At 35.9% G+C, this 20,220-nt stretch overlaps 1 protein-coding gene across 13 annotated transcripts in view; it reads right to left on the reverse strand.

Moving 5' to 3' along the window:
- Window positions 1-647: 647 nt before the first annotated feature.
- The window catches only part of ZMYM2 (zinc finger MYM-type containing 2), a 93,012-nt gene continuing 73,439 nt past the window's right edge, over window positions 648-20,220 (reverse strand). For 3 of the 13 annotated variants that reach the window (XM_026070541.1, XM_026070545.1, XM_026070539.1), the window contains 11 exons: window positions 18,880-19,009; window positions 18,593-18,708; window positions 17,629-17,800; window positions 15,912-16,019; window positions 13,826-13,920; window positions 12,469-12,637; window positions 11,385-11,536; window positions 6,977-7,091; window positions 5,627-5,878; window positions 5,127-5,247; window positions 669-2,667 (listed from right to left, as the gene is read on the reverse strand). In XM_026070541.1, coding sequence (XP_025926326.1) covers window positions 2,475-2,667; window positions 5,127-5,247; window positions 5,627-5,878; window positions 6,977-7,091; window positions 11,385-11,536; window positions 12,469-12,637; window positions 13,826-13,920; window positions 15,912-16,019; window positions 17,629-17,800; window positions 18,593-18,708; window positions 18,880-19,009 — 1,623 coding nt within the window. In that variant the 3' untranslated portion in view covers window positions 669-2,474. Of the gene's footprint in view, window positions 2,668-5,126; window positions 5,248-5,626; window positions 5,879-6,957; window positions 7,092-11,384; window positions 11,537-12,468; window positions 12,638-13,825; window positions 13,921-15,911; window positions 16,020-17,628; window positions 17,801-18,592; window positions 18,709-18,879; window positions 19,010-20,220 lie in introns of those variants that run through there. The other 10 variants (XM_026070542.1, XM_026070540.1, XM_026070544.1 and 7 more) reach the window with 9 other exon arrangements.

Genomic DNA, 20,220 nt, shown 5'->3' on the forward strand with positions numbered 1-20,220 from the left:
TATAACCTGAATATTTTTACTAATGGAAGGTGAATATTGGGTAGAGAGTGGGAAGAATTCAGGATAACGTGATTTCTGATAAACTTCAGGGAGTATTCATTATTTTCTAACGACATTGAAAATGTAAATCAATCCTTCAGCATGCCATTATTAAAAACTGACCTTATGTAAGGAATAGCCATAATCTGATTTGGAGAACAACAATTTAAACTCCATTTAAGACAAAACATTCAACACACACTTAACTGTAGTACTGATTTAGGATACTCTAAGCTTCATGTTAAAAGTTTGTAGGTAAGCACTGTCCTAAATAGGGATAGACTGAAGCCCATGCTGAAGTGCTTGAAGTCTGAACTAGAGAGCAGGGGATATGAGAGATCCTTATTTCTATTTATCAAAACACTTAAATGTATGTTTAAATGAAATATTTCAAGGTAAGCACATGCAGCATTTTAGGCAGGTAAAATAGTAAAGTCCTATGTTTAAAATCTAACATATGGTCAAGTCATGTGTTCAACTAGAGAGCCCCCCAAAAACCCTGTGATCATAATTTCTGATTTTATCATCACGTTTATATATTGTGGGCACATTCTATGGCTGTTGCTTGAAAAAACAAGCATTAATAAACTAAGTTCCTGTGTACTTTCACAGGTAATTTAAAAAGGAAAAGAGCATTGAAGCTGTTCAGTGATCTACTGACTGCTGCTGTGTGATATTTCTCGATTGCCCAGGAAGGTTAATGCCACCAGAATAAATGAAAAGTTAAACATGTACATACCCATCTACTTTTGAAATAGTGGTATATCTGAAGTTAATACAAACTCATAGACACACAAGAATAGCAGAAATTTAAATAAACTTGCTTAACAAAACAAAGCAACTGAAGCTTTATTTTTCTATATAGAAATATGAGTCCCCAAGTGCATTCTTTTAAGCTAAGAAAAATGAGAAAGCCATACAGCCCTTGCAAGAAATGAATTCTAAGGTGGTAATATATTTGTGTGTATGTGTGTGTGTGTGTATATATTTTTTACATATATATATGTATATATATACATACACACATACATAAATACATGCAGAATGTTTTCCCTTTAATGGATGATTCCTCTCAACAGATACTTAAAATCATTCAGGAAAGTTAAACTTATGACTACTTTATAGTAGAATATTCTACTACGATTTGAGTACAATAGGAGAATCATTGCATGAACCACCATATTGCTCACATTAATTAAACAAGAGCAAGTAACAAAACTTAAGCAGCTAAACATATATCTGGAAATCAGACTGCTTTTGCAAAATAAGCACAATGAAAGGATATAGAACAAATAAAAGCAGTTTTCTTAAGAAAAATAATCTTTCAACTTTCTGCAACATCATGTGTCATATGGCTTTTGAATGGAGGCATTAGTTAAAAGAATTTTCCCACCCATAGTCAAGTATTAACTGTATTTAAGTACAGCAATGCAAGGACAAACAAAAGTTAAAAATTTAGTACACTGTATTAACTTTATGTAATACAGCATTAAAATCCCTTTCACTAAGGCTACAAAGGACAGATTTACAGTAATATGAGGTACCAGCATTTATGGTCAGAAAAGTAAAGATGGAAAAGAATTATATAGCATTGTCATCAGACATTTCTTTTTACTTTTTCTTTCTTTCCTTTTTTTTTTTTTTACAAAATACATGTCTTGATGATCACATGCTTTAAGCTTATATTCATTTATTTTATATATATATATATATATATATATATTTTATTATTATTTGTAGGGGCAATTGAGAAAGAGTCACAAATAAGGAAAGGACACTAAGGTTTTAATAAGGGCAACAAAAAATGTTTTCACCAGAATAGATTCACATTACAGTACACCAATATCGACAGCATTCTCTTGTCTATTTTTGGTACATAAGATGGAATCTCTCTACATTACCTTATAAGGCTTCAGTAACTAAAAAGTAAAAAACCTATTAGTTTACAATTTATTTAAAAATTCTGAAAGACACAGCAAGTTCTAAACTTTAGTAGTGCTACCCATACACAACCATCTGCTTTAAGAACCCATTAAAAGAACCTCCTTTCAAGGGAGCTTGCAACAGTAGAGTTGTGCAATATGGATGTTTCTTACTAAAAAAAAAAAAAAAAAAAAAAAAAAAAATTACACATGGCACATTCTCATTCATATTTTGCAATGTAAAAAGTTACAAACATATCTAATCAAATAAATAATAATAATAAAAAAAAGAATCTGAAGTGTGTTTGTTAAGTATCCTAAACCACTACGCAGAATAATGGAAACTTTCACTCACAGACTATTTACATGGTAATACCCAGGTGAGGGTACACACTGCTACAAAACTCATAAAACAAAGGGTAAACTTGAAAWGTTTTCCATAATAAAGGTCTAGCAGCATGACTATATCTAATGCTGTTTGTTTGTTTTCTTGACTGTTTTTGGAAGATTGTTTTAATCTATGTCTTCATCCAGTTCATAATTGTCTTTATCATAAATATCTTTTACTAAAAGAACCCGTACGAGCATGTTTTCCAAAGTGTTGCGGTCCAGTGACACAGAAGTATACCAGATAGGGCTGTCTGAGGAGACCGAACAGTCTGGCTGCAGATAGAACAAGTCCATTCTCTGGTTCAGATTCTGTGGACTAAAAGGAGAAAAAAAGAAAGTAAAAAAAAGTCCCACAGGACAAATTAATATGTTGTCCTTTCTAACATCCTGTATAAACAAAACTCTAATTGCCCTTAGGCAAGTCAGAAATGAAGACTACTGTGGTCAGAAATGAAGACTACTGTGGAGAAATGATGCCTTGAAAGAATGGTGCTGGGTCAGAGCCCCACGTCCTGGCTCCAGACAGCTGAGAGCAGGTGTCTAGGATTGAGCAGTGAGACTGTACAGGAGACCATATACTCTCCCAGCTTTCAAAAATTTGCAGCTCCAGGACTCACTAAACCAGAAAGTACTTTCCATGTATTTAGGAACCCCAATCAACAATTTCCCTGTGATTTGAAAACAGATCCCAACAGTGACACAAGTAATTGCTTGTACCATTGCGTGATGCAACTGTTTTTGAATATAGAGCCTGGTGTTCCCTTGAAAATGAAGAACTGTATCTTTGAAAGATGCACAGAAATACAACAAAAAGCTAAAAACCCTCCTCCTCCTCTCTATTTTACTCAAAGGGTTGGTCACTAGAAGTCTTAAAATCCCTTAATTCGTGACCCACTATAGTTTGGATTTCATATACGTTTGATCCAACTCAGACATATCCTCTAAGCCACCAGAGAAGACCCTTAAAGAAATTCTAACATTTTGTCCATTTAGGCAAGTCTCAGAAAATAATTTTAAGTTTTGCATTTACAAGTGCTCACTCATGCTGCTCTCCCCTTCCCAACTACTGCAGATTTCAGGAGCCAGCTGTACCTTCAAGTGTCTTTGGTGAACATATCAAGCTCATCTTCACAAACTGGCTGATAAAATTTCAGGTGTTGATCTTCACCTGCTGGGGTGAATGTTGTCTTTTTCTTTTCTCACATAAATCAGACTAAGACTCAGATTAGAAGCCAAAATATGACAGTTTAAAATATTTTCATACTTGATTTTAAACTCCTCTCTACTTTTTCATGAGCCACTAATTGTGCAGGGAAAAGCAAGAAAACATTGCCCACAGCTGTGAATCAGGGGATTCCCTAAACTGCAGCTGCAAATGTCCATTGATTGCAACATGTATGTCAAACAACAGGTATTACCTTATATTTTACAATAGTTCAAATACAACAGTTTTTAAAGTGTTAAATATTTTAGAAAAATTATTTCTTCGCAAATGCAAGGTTTATGTTATTAGAAGTGGAACCAAGAGCAGCAGTCTGGTACTCTAGTCAGCAGTGGTGACCAATAGTTACGAGAAAGTGGAACTCGAATGGAAACCACACCATAAATGATGCTCCAAAGGGATTTAACTGTTTTCTTTTTCCCAAAGTTGAGATGCTCCTAAAGAAAAAGAAGTGATTTGTTCTCCCCCTACTGGCTCTGTAGCAGCAGTTCAAAAATCCAGCTTCAACATTGTAATAAAACATCCTCTTCACACTAAGGTGGTGGTCAGTGTAAAGGCAAAAAATATTTGGCACAACCAGAATTAACTAAATTTCTCAAAAACAGCTGTTTGCATTAACAGAACACCACAAGTTACTTTATACTTGTTCCTTGTTGTAAAATCATATATACTGGGGCTTCTGCCTACGTTGTATGTAAACTTTCTTTACTTTTAAGGGTAAGATGCTGTTTCCCAGTACACGTTGGGTCTCATATTTAATTTGATTTATTGTGCCATATATACATATGATTGTATATCATATGCATATGATATACAATGTGACTTTCCTTCTTTTGTATCACTGCCTTTATTCCACTTAGAGTTACAAAAAATCTCCATTAGATCAGTCACTCTAATGGCTTGTCCAATTAAAAAAATATATTTCCCATGAAATCCTGTTTTCAAACACTTCCAAAACACTTCACTGCTGGATTAATTTTTTTCAGATTTCCCTGTCTAAGCTTTTCTTTYTAATACATTAATTTCTGAGCAGATTGGAAGGAAGCAAGCTATTTCTAAATGCTGGATTACTGTCACTAATTTTTTTCCTATTACAAAAATATTTTAAGCATACTTTCAAATCAGGTATCTCAAAAGCATTTAAATTTCAAATTCCTGAAGACTTAACAAAAAGCAAGTCCATTGTCTCAATCCAATTCTTACTTAACAGACAGGGCCCCCACAACAGATACCCTCAATAGCAAAACCTACCAGATCCCTCGCTGGTAATTCTCTGCAGAGATACTTGGTGTTATAGGTAAGAAAATTGAATCACACTGTCATTCCCAGATTAAGTCCTTGACAATTAACATTGAAGTACTCTGCTGCTCACACACTTTCTGCATGCGTTGTCCAGATACAGAATTGGACACTTCAGTGTTTTTAATATAGATATTTTTTCAGAAGATCTCAATTCAATCACTTTGAGCATTATTTCATGTTGCACTAAAACACTCCCCTTTTGTACCAGGTCTACTCTAGAACACTTCTGTGTTACCCCATCTAATACTTACCTTTTAGACAGATAGCACTCGAACATTTTCACAGGGCATCTAGCTGGATCAGATGTGTTTTCAATTTGTTCAAATATTGGTTCATCRTCTTCATGTTTCCTTTTTCCAGTAGTAATTTTATCTTTAAAAGGAAAACCAACAACCTCTAAGTCATAACTTGATGTTATTTTACATTTTTCAGTAAACATCCCAGATTGGGGTGACTGACGCACAACCCACCAAGTACTGCAATGTGGTCCCCATGGCTACGCACATCTGTAAATGGAATGCAACAAAGTGCCAGCATTTGGCACGGAGACCACTGGGCTCAAAGGGAACATTTAATGCAGAGACCTTGTAGTCTCCACAGACCACACACTTCTCCTAAAGATCCAGTAGCTGAAAGCTGCTAAACTTTACGCAAATGCAGACCTCAGGCTCCTGGCAAGAGGCCCAAGTGTCCCTTGGCTGAGTGAAATGTGGATGCTCCTGCAATACTTATTTTGGAACCATCACAGTACCTTCATTATCAGCTCTGCACAGGGAAGACACTTGATATCGAAGACAAGCTTTGCTTTCCATTGTTAGAGGATTCTTTTTCCACTGTCTAAAAACAGTGCCAAAAGAAAGTCTTAAGTGCTGCTCCACTGTTTTCAGGCCAAAATACTTAGTGTTAAAGTAGAATAGAGTATTTAGAAGAGCAACTGGTGAGTGCGATCCTAGCTGTTTAATCTTCCAAAGATAATCTTCTTCAACTCGAGAGAATATTGACCCTTCAAAAAAGTTTATTAGAGRAAATACAATGGATTAGCCCATAAACTGTCCACACATAAAACAATCAAGTTTCTGTTGACTTAACAAAATGCTCAAGACAGGAGCCTCTAATAACCACAATTAATTATACACCCATATCCCCAAAACCAACTCTTAAAGACATAGACACCCACTGTTCAAGGAAGAGAAAATCAATGGGAAACTTCGACATATGCAATTTCACACAGAACACATTTCTATTTAATTATTTCAATAGCACTTCTTATATGTGGCTTCCCCATTATGTTATTACATAAAATCAAATGTCAAATCTTAGTCCCTTCATAAAAAACACATTTTTGAGTTTGTTTTATTCTGCTCAGGCAAGGCCTCCAAAGAGCTACTCCTCCTTCTTTCTCACTGCCAAGAGAAATCTCACTTGGAAAGGACTTGCAGGCCTTATCAGGGTTTAGGGACGGCCAAACACAGAGGCCCTCTGAAGCTTCAGAGAGACAAGACAATATCCAGAAGGCAGACGAAAAGGGCTGGTAAGGAGGATCTCTCACTCCCAAGAAGGTTGTGACAGAGATGGAAGAATAACAGATTCTTCAGCTTGGTACCAGAACTGATCTGCTGGGAGAAGTTTCCTAGAAGACTCTACTTCTGTTTTCTCTGTGAACTGAAGTTCCTTCTGAGCAAAAGGCTTATAGCAGAGAAGTCTCTTACTCCAGCTGAGAGGGGCTTAATGCATCGTTCATTAGCTCTTCCCACATAGCCCAGTGCCTGCCTGCCTATCTCCCATTTGAGAACCCACATGGGGGAAAAATAAATTCAGCTCAGGTAAAAAGAAAAGGTCAAAGACCAGCTGCTTATTCTAACTTTCTCTTCTGAAAACGGATGATTTAAAATTAATAGGTAGGCAAAAAATCAGCTCTTGCAACATGGATTACCAAGAAACAAGACAGTAAGAMCAGGTACAGTTAGTCACTCTTACAAGAGATCTTTTTGATTTTTAATCAATCACTGTTGCAGTGCATAAAATGTTTGTTTCTATCTGCATGCTTAAGAGTATAGAACTATTAAGAGATGAAAAACATACATGACCAAAATAAAATTACCATCTGGAAGTATGCTTGGTTGCCAACTTCTAAGGATTTTATTTAATTCCTGTTCAAATGTCTGGTAGATTGGATCAATAAATATGTTGTCTTTTCGATTACTTCCATATAAATACTACAAAGAAGAGAGGGAGAGAGAATATTTACAATGCCAGATTAGAACAAACTCTATGCTACAAGGTTCTTTTTCAGTACAATGATTGCACTCACACAAAAACAGTATACAAAAATGAAACAAGAAAACCTTTCCAATAATTAGCAGTTAAAAGTTAGCTCCAATACAATGAATGTTGCAAATTTCTAATTGGATATGAATCACATTAATTACAACCCCACATTAATTATACTTATCTCTAAAAGTGTGTTGTAACCAACATTGTACCAGTGAATAGGAAATCATTTAAAAAATATTAATTTATGTTTTGCTCCAGGTAGGTCTTCAAAGTAGAAAAAACATTTAGCAAGAAAGGGATATTTTACATGTGAACTCTAGACACTGCCAAAAGTATCTTCAACATAGAAGTCAGAGCAAAAAAGCTCCCATATATTTGCAGTAATAATATGAAGTAGTGCAAGAAAAATGATAGAATGGTGCAAGGCGCCTGCCTATTCTGCAGTCTAATTATCTTAACCCTCTTGACCTTAAAAACAGAAACTCTTTTGAACCTTTACCAAGAATTAATAACCAAAGGCTATACTAGTATTTGACGTTATCATCTCTAGAGACATTTCTAAGAATTGGAGGATTGGCTTCTTAAAATTTCCACTTYAATATTATCTTTGTGCAAACAAGCCTGTTGCTAGTGAATGCAATAAAAGTGACAGACAGAAAAAATGTGCTCACTTCTTGAAATAGCATCTATTTCTGCACACATACTTGAAATAACATTAAACATAGCACTCATCTATACTAAGCAGTTCAGCATATCTTGACTTCCTTATCTTTGCACTCAGTTTTATAGTACAGATAAATGAATTAATATACATCCTAGAAGTCTCCAACACATCTCCATTAAGATACCATTTTAAAAGATACATTTGAACTAATTCTTCTAAGTAAACGTGCTTGTTTCTACATATAGCAATTTTGACTTTATAATGCAACTCTAAACAGACAATACAACTTACTATAAGCTTCGCAGGGTTTTCCCCTATGTTCCCTTACACATTTTCCCTCAGTAAATTTTCTTTTTCTGCTTTGTATTAAACACTTGCATAGGTCTCTACTGAATGCTAGGAGCAAAATTGAAATCAGACTGAAAACCAATTCAAAACCAATCCCCTCCACACAACTGAGAATTGGACCAAAAATATTTTTGTTTCCTGGTTCAGAATAATTGTTCAGCTAAACCCTGACATCCCCTAGTAGAAATCTGTGAAGTGCTGGGACCCTGAGCACTGCAGGGGCTGCAGAACAAGGGCATATTGCAGTCTCTCCTGCTCCCTGTCTAACCAGACGTGCATCAACCAAGCTTCATTTCTATACCACAACACTGTGCTCAGCTCCTCTACAAATTCTGGAGGGGGGCAGGAGCAGCATAAGAAGTTGCCACTGAAGATGAGATCTAGCTAAACCATATCTAATAGGAAGGAACTGGATGTGCCTCTGAGTCCCACAGTGGAGAACAGTGTGAATTACTGCCCACAGCACTTTAAGACAAGTATCTGCCAAGCTCTGGCAGCCTGAATTTTCCCCAAAGCACCCCACTATTACACTTATTATTAGATTATACACTGTTGTTTCATTACCATTTTCCCGAGCACATGTAGGCGTGGATTTATCAGGACAGGAGAAAAGGTGACCGACTAAACAGTCTTTTACTCCTTCTCTACCAGTGTACCGAGACTACTTCTACTCCCACTGAAGTAACTATTGCATCAAATATTGCAGACTCTCCCCCATCAATCCCAGATGCTACATTTGGGAAAAAAAAAAAAAATCTGTACTGGGGCAAAGAGTGAAGGCCACTATACGCAGASCAGCAAGGCAGGTGAACACCTTCTCTCTAGGTGAACCCTTTCTGCTAGATGCCCACCCTATCATGTGACAACCTTTGAAGTGTTACATTTTTGAAAAACAATGCTTCAGTGTTATCAAAACCATTAATGTACCATTTCYGGCCTGAAGCAGAATAATTTCAGTTGCAAATGAATCTGAACTGAAAAAATGTACTGGTTTGATTCAGGGACTAGTTTGCTGGAACAGACTTTCCAAGTGTTTCCCTTAAGAAAAAACATTCAATTATTTCAAGCACAAAGTCAGAAAAACAAATTAAGACTTGAAGACTCTTCAAGTATTTCAGCTGTGCTCAAACCATAACATACTCATCAGGAAAAGGTCCAACACTGAGTCAGTACTTAGCCAGAGTAAGCACAGTAATTCCTTTGGAGGGGAAAGCGTTCTTTTTCTACCCCATGCCTTTCTTATTCTCTTTTGAAATACACATTATTAAGTTTTACTGTAAGTTAGTAAAATATTGCTGATCTTTGGCATAATTTTATCCTTATCTGGCATTATTTAATCTTCTCTGAAATCCTTCTGAGTTAAATAGAACCAATACCTTTTGTACAGTAAAGATTTAATGTAACAAGTTTTCCTCTATTTCAGAAGTACCCACATAGATGGAAAGAAGGGGTAAGAAAATACTAGAAGGCAATGGAGTTTTGTTGCACAGCTAAGTAGAATTTAGTGTACCACTAAGTTTGAAGAAAGTTTAAACCTCTTTCTTCAGAAGGTGAAAGAGCACTAAGAGTATGTCCCTAACACATGTGCATATACATACAATTTGCCATTAGCACACAGATGTTGGCTGCAACCTTTGCCTGCGCCCATGTTTACATGCTTCAGTCCCTTCACTCTGCTGTCTGCCTTTGTGAAAAGCAAACTCTTCAGATCAGGGCACGTCTTCCTATGAGTCTGAATAGCACTGGCGCAAGTGGGCCATAACAGACCACATGGGCTGTTAATGTCACCTGAATTAAAATATTGGACACCAAATATAAGCAATAATTACAGTAACATGATCACAAGTTGTTCCTCTAATGTTTCAGTATGGTATATAAGTATTAGGACTCCTGATATTTCTTTTGTGTCACACAAACATTGGTTCTGATAAGCTTAAAACCAAAATTTGATGTGTAACTAGCTTTCCCAATAGACAATGTCAAAGACATGAAGAGAAAGGTGAAAGGAGAAAAGCTATAAGCTGAGCTGCTATGAAAACATGAATTTTTAAATTTGACAGAAAGATACAGAGGGACAGTAGATCATGCAAAGGCAGTGGTAGAAAGCTAGTCAAGACTGAAACATGCTTTATAGCAATATTGACTATAATGCCAAACAATGGATGCTCACTTCTCAAATTTCAACCATGAGGGAAAGATATCAACTCCTTAATTCTGTATAAACTCATTACAGAAAAATTAGTGGAAGTGCTATTTATTAAAAGAGATTTTGATTAAAAGATTAAAAGATATGTTATTTAATTCTAGTCCTCTGCCTTAAGTATAAAAGTAGGATGACAAGGATTGTGAACAGCTTGTTTTCCATGCACATTTTATTCCCTATTAACTTGAATGAAATTCTCCGTGTTAAGGTTTTCAGCTCTGAACATTGCTTATTTTATCTATGATCTGCCTTATGCACCATAAGTTAAGACATCCTCTGCTTAAAATATAAGCTGTGGAATAGCTTTTCTAAGTAACTAATGATATGTTATTGCCTTCAGCTATAAGACATCTAAACTGACTCCCTTCTGCTTTACAGAAGCATACAATATATTTGTATACAATATACAATTATATGCATACTGTTATACAATATAATTCCAAGGGCAGAAAGGGGACAGGACACTAAGTAGCAGAGTTTTCTGTATTCCAGAAAATAAGATGGACTGCCTACAGTCTTCAAAATTCAGTAAATTAGGCTCTCCCCAGCAGGTACTTCAAATAGCTTGCTTCCACTGTCTGAAATAACTGAATTAGAATAACTGAGTAACAGAATTAGTAAACCTTTACAGCTCATCCCTGTTTCATTCTGCTTTTACATTAAGCTGTCTTTAGCGACCAAATTGAAGCACAGCATTTGGAAAAAATATATCATTTTTAGATCGCAGATTCCTTAAACTGCAAATTCTTTGCTTTCACCCAGCAAGAGGCTTAAAATTATTACAATATACCAGCTTTCATTTGAGTTTTCAGGATGGGTCTTGCAAACTCATCTTCCATATGGACAAGTTTCTATAATGTAATTTATACAGCAGACTGTGTTCCAGATTATAGCCATTATATTAAGAATAGCTCCTAGCCTCTTTTCAGCCAATAAATCCACATTATTTCCATTCTTCCACTGAAATGTATTAGAGTTAAATCATCAGCTCTACTTTCGAACTCTACAGCCTCTACTAACCTCCTGAATCCCAAGACACAGATAATAGATGCTGTCAGGTGCATAGTTCTCTCCATTTGGCCTTCGAATTTCATTGACAAAATGAGCCAACCCATAGCTTAACTCAGCTGAAGTATGTGATAATAGATCTTCCTTTAATTTCACAGACTTTGCTGTAAAATAAAGAAAAAATGCCTCATTATACAACAGTATTATTACATGCTGGGGGTGGGATGGGGTGTTTTTGGAGTAAAGGGTGAAATTGGTTTGATGTCCTCTCCACTAACCAATGAATGAGTTTAAACGTACTAAGTAGTTCAAATGTTAGATCTAAATTAAAATAAACCAGGCTACTAGAATAAAGTCTAATTAACCAAATGCAGTAGCACCTGCTGAAGAATTTACTGTCATGCACAGCTGAGGATGACACAGAGGCAGGAAGTGACCCAAGATACTCAAGTGAATGCAGTGTTGTAGAGAAAGACCTTCAGGGGAAGTGGCAATTTCCAAAGATCCAACAATGTAATGCAACTGTGCTAAGCATATGGGAGCTGAAGAAAAAGAGTAGCAATCCCCCTTTTTCCCCAGGGTAAATCTGTATACAGAGGAGTTTTGCAGAAAGGACAGCAACACTCCATAGGAGCGAAGGCCACATTATCTCCAAGCTCCAAAGCAATGTAACGCCAGCCTCAAACGAAGTTCTCTTTTCATGACAAAAAGTAGTATGTCCTCCTTTGCAATCTAGAAGTCCAGAAAAGTCCAAGTCCAAGACAAGTTAGAACAAAAGGAAAAAAAGGATGTCAACAACAGTCAAAATGGTCACGATCAGTTAGAAGACCTAGAAAGGTTCCATCCTGTCTTGCACTAGAAGCATAAGACCTAGCACTAAGAACCAAGCTGGGAAAATTTCTTGAGGAAAAAGAGTTTGGCAACTCTTTCTGTGGTAAAATAATCCCAGTTATTGTGGGAACATTAGGGAAACTTGCAAACTTCTATTAAAAATTCTATATGAAAACCAGTTTTTAAAGGATGAAGAGTACAGGGAAATACAGCAGTTCTCACTATCAAATAAAAATCTGGATGCCAGATTTTTGGAAATACTTACTTGATTTCAGTTCCTCTAATTCTGGAAGATCTTCATCTAAATGTCGAGACTTCACCCAGTGTTTCCATGCATTTACACCGTATGTGTATTTGAATGGAAAACTACTCTCTGAGTTTTCAGAACTATCATCATGAGACTGATATTCTGACACTGCTTTCCTCTTTACTCCCTGCCATTGAAACAAAGTGGTTAATACGAATAACAACTGCTAACTGGAATAACACAGAAGCTAGGCAAACAAGCAAGCTGCAGGCCAAATTGCAAACTAAAGGTTCAGGGTAGAGAACATATGCTTCATTCAGCTGGAGCCAGTAGGCAGTATCTATTTTGAACATATTTCTAAGAACTGTATTTATTTAAGCCAACTGACATTTCTAATCCATCTTTCAAACTGGTTTCTAAAACAGACAAAATAAGACTTTTGATAACAGAGCTGCTGTATTGGTTATATCATGTCAAGCAACAAGCACATAAAAGCATCAAATAATTCAGTATAATTTTAGAATTTCATTTTGTTAATGTACAGGAAGTTAGAGATGCTATAAACCTGTGTCAGAAGGTCAACCTTCAGGCTCAACTGAGCCCATCAATGGAAGAGCCTGATTTGGTCTCAAATTAAAGCATAGCCAGCAATATAATTAAGGCACAGTAACAGACAGGTCAGACTCCAAATTTAAAACTGGAAAGACACATTTATTTTTAGTAARTTTTATTAGAAGTAGGTTGTTTTTTAAAGCTGGGATAGCTACTGCAGTTCTTGCAACAAAATCATTTCAGCTTTGTGCCAGACACCAGAAAGTCTCTTTCCTGTTAGTTTAATTCTAAATAAAAGGACATAGCTAAATTATTTGCAGTGTTTAAACTAAGATTTTTGACTGAAAATAAAATCTGGGAAAGTTACAAGCAAATAAAAAGTCTTTTAACTATTTTATACAGCAGATGCTTTAGCTCTCATTATAAGCCAAGGCAAAGTCAACATTCTTTCCTTTTACTATCAGATTAAAACAACAGCATTTTATTCAAAGTAAAAGGTAGAGGAGCATTACTGAGTAAGTATGTAACAAACAGGGTGAAACACTAGTACATTACATCAACAGTTCTACCAATACGAGTCATCTATAGCAAAACCAGGATCAAAATTCAGGAGCTAAGCTATTCAATCTACCACTTAACTGCAATAGACATGACTGAAATAATTTTATTACTTGAATTAGTATATTACTCTACAACAAAAAAGATAGGGAATTAGGTATGAATAGGCAATACCATTTTAGAGTAGTCTGAGAACTGAAAAATCTCTGGCATGTTTTTGATCACTTAAATTTTGTGGGATTTTTTAATAGCGTGATACAATTACCTTCTTTTTGGACCGTGGTCTTGGCTGTTCCTCATATTCTTCCCCAAAAACAGGAGGCAATAAAAACTCATTTTCTGTATCAAGCTCTTCAGTTGCTGAAAATATATTAACAGAAAATAATTTTTAAACACCTTTTGGATGATACTGATTTGAAAAAATCTATGAACTACATTGATGTTCATTAATACAAGGAGTCTACAAAAGCATGTATATGATACGATACATTAACTAGGACTGGATTTCAGTGCAAGGAAATAAACCTATTCCTATTATTGTAGGTAAGGCAAAACTATCAAGATGCTTATTTCTAAATAAATTATAAAGCATGCAATAATGACCGTTTTCAGACACTTTCTCAAGTCACCAAGGCAGCATTTCTTACTGCAGATCCTTCCATAATTTTTCATGCCTAGGCAATCTTTGGTATTAACAAGTGTAATTTATGGTGAAAATGAACAGTTATGAGTGGAAAAAATACAAATTAACACATGCACTTTGTTCATGTATTTCTGTCATTTCTATTTCTGTTTTATATTCTATACAGCACATTACACTGTTAAAAGTTAAGATTCAGAATGTGAACTCCTTCATAGAAACTGGTTTTAGACTATGTTTATACAAGTGGTGGAAGCCTTGTTCATGACAGATGTAACAGTAATGTAAGTAAATAGATATATGATAATATCTCAAAATACTATTTGTTTAACATTTCAGGGGTAGAAGGAAGGACTCTTAAATCAGGCAATACAGCAGAATGAGATGACAAGACATATGAATAGATTTAATGCTGCAGGTTGCAACTTTATTTACTTTACTGAACATGGTTCATCTCTCATTTAATTATCAAGCAATGACTTCATTCAAAGCTGAATGCTCTTCTGATAACCAGCCTGATTTCACCACCTTACTATTCAAGACATCATGCAAACCATTACTGAATCTAATATCATAAGGAGGAAAAAGAGTATAGATAAAATAACACTCACATGCAAAGATTTAAGAACCCTACCCCAGATTAAACACCAGTCCTTCTCCTGCTGTCCCAAAGAATCTAACCTCAGAAGCTCCTCAACATAATTAATATGTTATAAACTGCTATTGTTTACTATTTCACCTTCATTATTTTTGTTTTTCTTCATGTTTTTTCTTTCTCATGTACCAAATCTCCCTTATGAAGAGGGTTAAAGAACTTAGTATGCATCTTACTAACAAATTTCCTCAGATTAACATCAACCCTTCTTCCTAATTGCCAGACTTGATCTTCAAATTAGACATAAAACAAACTGAGAAACCTAGTTTGGGTAGTCACTTCTATGGCACAAGGCAAAAGACGACTTCCAAAAGCAGCTATGGGAGCTGTCCAGGGGAAGAATGAGTTATACGGTATATAGCCAGGAGGTCTCCTGGATGTTGAATTGCCTAGGACATGGTATAAGGAAATAAAAATGGTTGCCTGCATTGTGGATAGAGTGGAAGGAATTGTGATAATTAAAACGAGGACCTTCCTTCATCGAAGATCTCAGAAAGTAGTGATTTTCCTGTCAATTCACATAACACTACCTTTTTCAAATATAGGTATGGACATTAATAAGAAACCGTAAGACAACACAAGTGAAGAGCAGTATCTCCTAGTTTGCTACCTTCTAACAAACTTCAGTAGGAAATCAGCCCTTTTGTCATTCCTACTCTAAACCACCATTTCACTTCCCACGCAAATATCTCATGATTGGAGAATGCATTCACTATTGTTTTCAGTGATGCATACCATATGAGTCTTTGAGCCTTCAAAACATATTCCCTAAATCCACGTCCAAAACCAAATGATGCAGTCAAGTTCTTTTGTCCAAAGTTAATTCCTCCTTTCTCTGTTTAAAGTACTCTATTTAGAAAGATTTATTATGAAAGATGGAGAAACTCCTCCAGAAATCTCCAGTCTTGCAAAGGTTTGGCAAAGGTTTATCTAACAGAGTAAGACAAGCAGATCTTGCGATCAAATTAAGCTTACCCAAAAGGTTGATTAAACAAAGTACGAGGACTACCCATAATGTCTACTTCGCAGTATTTATTAAAATGATAGAAAAAATACCTCTTGGAAAGTCTATCTCAATATCAAGGTCTGGTTCATACAGAACATCAGGCAAGCTTGTCTGTGCCTCTCTTTCAGAGTTTAGCAGATTTGATTCAACTATCACACCTGCAAACAAATAAAAAAAACAAAACTCATTTTAATTAATGTGTGGATTAGTCAAAATAGGGCAGATACCCAGTGGTTCTAAAGCTGCCTGGTCTGCTCACCACCATCTGAGATTTTGTTGTTCTTGACATCCCAGATTTACTTCTCCAATTTCTTTTAAACAAAAAGTTACTTGTTAGCCCACCTGCTCTTTTTCATTTAGATGAGAGTCTCAGCAAAACATGTGTGCAGAAAATCAAATACAGGGGGATCTGGATCATCTTAACCAATCACAGAAAATAAATTAGCTTGAAAATGTAACCATCTATCTATTTTTCTACAAGATTCTGTTCTCTGTGAAAGAGATCCTACAAAACCAAACAAGGAAGGCAGGTCAAGAGAAACAGAAACTTGACCTTTTTCCAACTTCTGGCAAAAGCAGAGTTCTCCAAATTCAGTTCTCTGCAAAAGACTGAGTTTTGATGCTCATCCAGCTAGCTGTACTTAGCATAAGAGTGCAAGGAATTGCCCATGACAACCTTGCTGTGCTGTCAGAAATGTCCAGCTTTGGTGGGGAATAGTGACAATTTGGGGAACAATAAGCCTTGAGGGAGCAGCAATTTCTAAACCACTGTTGGCCTCCTGTATACCAAGGCATACATTTTTCAACATCCTTTGAGACATCAGTTGAAAGAGCTTGAAAAAAGCTTCACCTTTGCCATGGAAAAACCTTAAAACCTAATTTTTGAAAGAGAAGGCAAACTCTCCTGGGAAGATACAGAAGAGACTTGAGCATTTTGACAGACAGAACTGGGAAATAGAGACAAAGAGGTATGTGCACTAGAAAAATATCACTGCAGGATATTCAAGATTTTTGATCTTCATCTGTAAAGCTGTCCCAGACAGAGTTCTCTCCTTTTAGGTAAGCTGGTGGAATGACAAGCCTTTTCAACATCACAATGATGCATCAGCTGAAGCATTACTATCTTCAAAGAAATGATACTTGCAGGTGAGGATCTTTAGACAACTCAAGAGCCAAAGCATCATTAGGTCACCTGATTTTGTTGATCACGGTTCCATTCATGAAATGGATGTTTCTGAGTTTTAACAGCCCCTGCTTTCCCACAGACAATGTAAAATATGCCTAATGAAGTGTTAATACAAAGAGAATAGGCTCTTGTTGCATCCTGTCTTGTTCAGAAGAAGCTGTGATCCCAACAGTATGACACAGCTGTGGTGATCATTTTCCCTAAGGTTTTGATTTGAGCTTTTCAGGGAAGACTGGTTTGGTTTTGGCTTGTTTTGAGCGACGCCGAGAAGAAACCCCCAAGTATAATCTTGAATGACTGTTTGCCATCAGCCAGGCAGCTGGAGTACACAAAGGGAATGCCCATATTTTTAAAGACCAAAGTCTGGTACAGCAGACCAAAGTCACACAACAGACTTCAGGAAGCTTTCTGCTGACATAGTCTAGAAAATACTTAAATAATTAAGATTTCAAGTTAATATAAGAACTCAGTAATAGCACTGGAACAGAAGAATCTTTTTTTAATATCATAATAACCTTTCTCTGTATACCCACATATCCCACATACACCCCAACACTCCAAAAAGTCAAAGACAAACTCACTGGTCACATCAGAAGACTCTGTTTTTCCATTGTCTTCCGGTACCATCCCCGACAAGGTCAATAGCTCAGCTTCCAGAGGATTTGAGGGCACTTTTCCCCTCAGCTCTTCTATTGCTGCAAGAATTTTCTCAGTGCTATCCAGAGTAGTGGGCAAGAAAATTGGAACTGGCACCTATGTAGACAGGGAGGAATAGATGGTTAGAAAAGGAAAAAAAAAAAAATTCACTGCAACAAAGCATCAACAGCAATCAACACAGAAACATCAGCTATACATTCCCCCTTTAAAAGTTAACACAGAATAAAAGCGTATCATCTAAGCATGGGCTAACAAAAAATTGCTGACAGGTTAAAAGATTAAATAAAAATGGTTCAGAACAGAAGGGAAAATAGGAGAGGATCCAGGAAAAAAAAGAACTATGACAAAATTTAGTGAGTCAAAATAAGACTGAAAGGAGCTCCTGAGCTTTAAACCTCAATCTGACATAACTCCAGGCTAACAGTTTGGACAAATCATCAAACTGTTTTTTAGTGGCTTTTTTTTCAAATATGGAATTTTAGGAATTTAGGATGGTTTATTCTACCACTCAGATGTGGTATGCTGTGTAAGTGATAACAAATCTAACTTACAGTTATTTTCTTTTGTCAGCACAAGGTTCCTTTTTTGCCTTTCTTCCTCCTGTTTATCCCACTCTGTCATCCACCTTCAAGACAGTCCTTTAATTTCCCCATTACCAGAACCAATCTCGCTGTTTAACACACATGCATTGTACAAAAGCACCACTCAGAAAAAACAATCAGGAAATTAAGTGCTTCTGCCAGATTTCTGATTCTATTTCAATAAAGAGTGCTGCAGCATCCTGCAGTCATTTAGATGGACTAGAATGAGAAGAGTCAACAATAAAAAGTGCCCTCGCGTGCATGTGACTGGATGTCAGTTTAAAAATAAAGCTGAAGTCTGACTTACAGGAACAGGAACTGTTGTAGGAACAGGAACATTTTGACTATACATGTTCATAGGCACCGGAACATAAACAGGAACAGGAATAGGCACTGGGACATACTCTTTTTTCCAGTCATCTTCTATTAAAAGAAAAAAGAAAAAGGCAAACCCTGCCAGGTACTTAAATATATTTTACACTTGCAGTTTAGGGAAAAAATCAGTATGTTTGCAATACATTCCAAGACAGTAACAGTTAAAAGAAAAGTCTGCAATGAAAAAAAAAAGTGGTTCTAGCACAATTCAACAGTTACCTGTCTGACAAGATTTTGTCTGCATATGAGGTTTACAGTATGTGGCTTTTGTCATTGTCAAAGGTTTGCAAAGAACTGCCTTGTTCTTCATTTCTCTATTAGGTGTTGGAGAAGGTGGTGGTGCTGAGCCCTACAGACAAGCATATAAAAGAGAACTTGTTGCACCACTACTGATTTCAACCCAAACTTTCAATTTTATATATCAGTTGATGCTTTTCAAGCATGAGATGTTGAAGAGGAAGCTCACAGCACACAGCAGCACCATTGTGCTTTAGTTACAAGCTATTTTGCATTTCTAGTAATGAGCTACCACTGTCAGGAATGTAACGTATCTGTATTTTGCTCAGTCTGGGCTAACACTTCGATTAACAATATTTGCCTCAGATTTTAGTTTAAATTTAAGATACTGTTTTTTGCATTCTTGTTTACATGAAAGTGCAATTTAAGCTATTGCAAAACTTAAAAAGTACTTTTAGTTAAAAAAATTTTCATTATAAACAACATAACTACAAACTTTTGGCTCAAGGTCTGACTTTCTTGAAGTGTACTATAATCCAAAACTCCTATTTCTAAATAGAACTTTTTTCTAAAAAAAATTTCTTCTCAATACCTACAGTATGAACTCTCTGCTCCCCCTGCTGGCTCCACAATACTATCAACATATACTTGGGTACTTAACATCAGTTAACATCACTTAATTCGAGCTGCATTCTACAATCAACAGGTAAGAAAAACTTGTTCCAAACATATTTTGTCCCCTAACACCTGCTTTAGAACCTGATTTAAGAAACAGAGACTTTCACCTGTATTTGATCATATGTAGTAAAACTGGCCCCATACACCCTTTTAAATACAGAAAGAAAGTAAAGTACTAAGAGCAGTAGAGGACTTCATTTGTCAGGCAGTACACTTCATAAAATGTAAAAAATTTGAATCACAGATAGGTTTCATATGACCTTTAAAACACTGTGAACTGAATTAACATTCTTAGAAGCTATTAAACATAAAATACTAGATGTTTCTAACATGCTGGCTTAGCTTGTTTGACAACTCCAGCTACCTAAGCAATCTTACTTCCTGTGTTTTTCATTAATATATTTTTATCATATCATCAAAACACTTCCATTTAAATCTAAGATTTATCTTAGAGAAGCCTAGACATATTTTAATTTAAAAAGGGAGCCAATCAAATTTTTCATTGAAAAATAGGTGTTTCTCAGATCTTCCATGCGACAGACAAAAGAAAACTAAGTTTCAAATAAAATACGCTAAGCTAAAGGAATAAATTATTATTGATAATAGTATTTACAAGAAGCTGACAAAAACTGATTAAATCAAGGT

Source organism: Apteryx rowi, unplaced genomic scaffold (genome assembly GCF_003343035.1).
Source record: "Apteryx rowi isolate R43461 unplaced genomic scaffold, aptRow1 scaffold_311, whole genome shotgun sequence".
Lineage (NCBI taxonomy): Eukaryota > Metazoa > Chordata > Aves > Apterygiformes > Apterygidae > Apteryx > Apteryx rowi.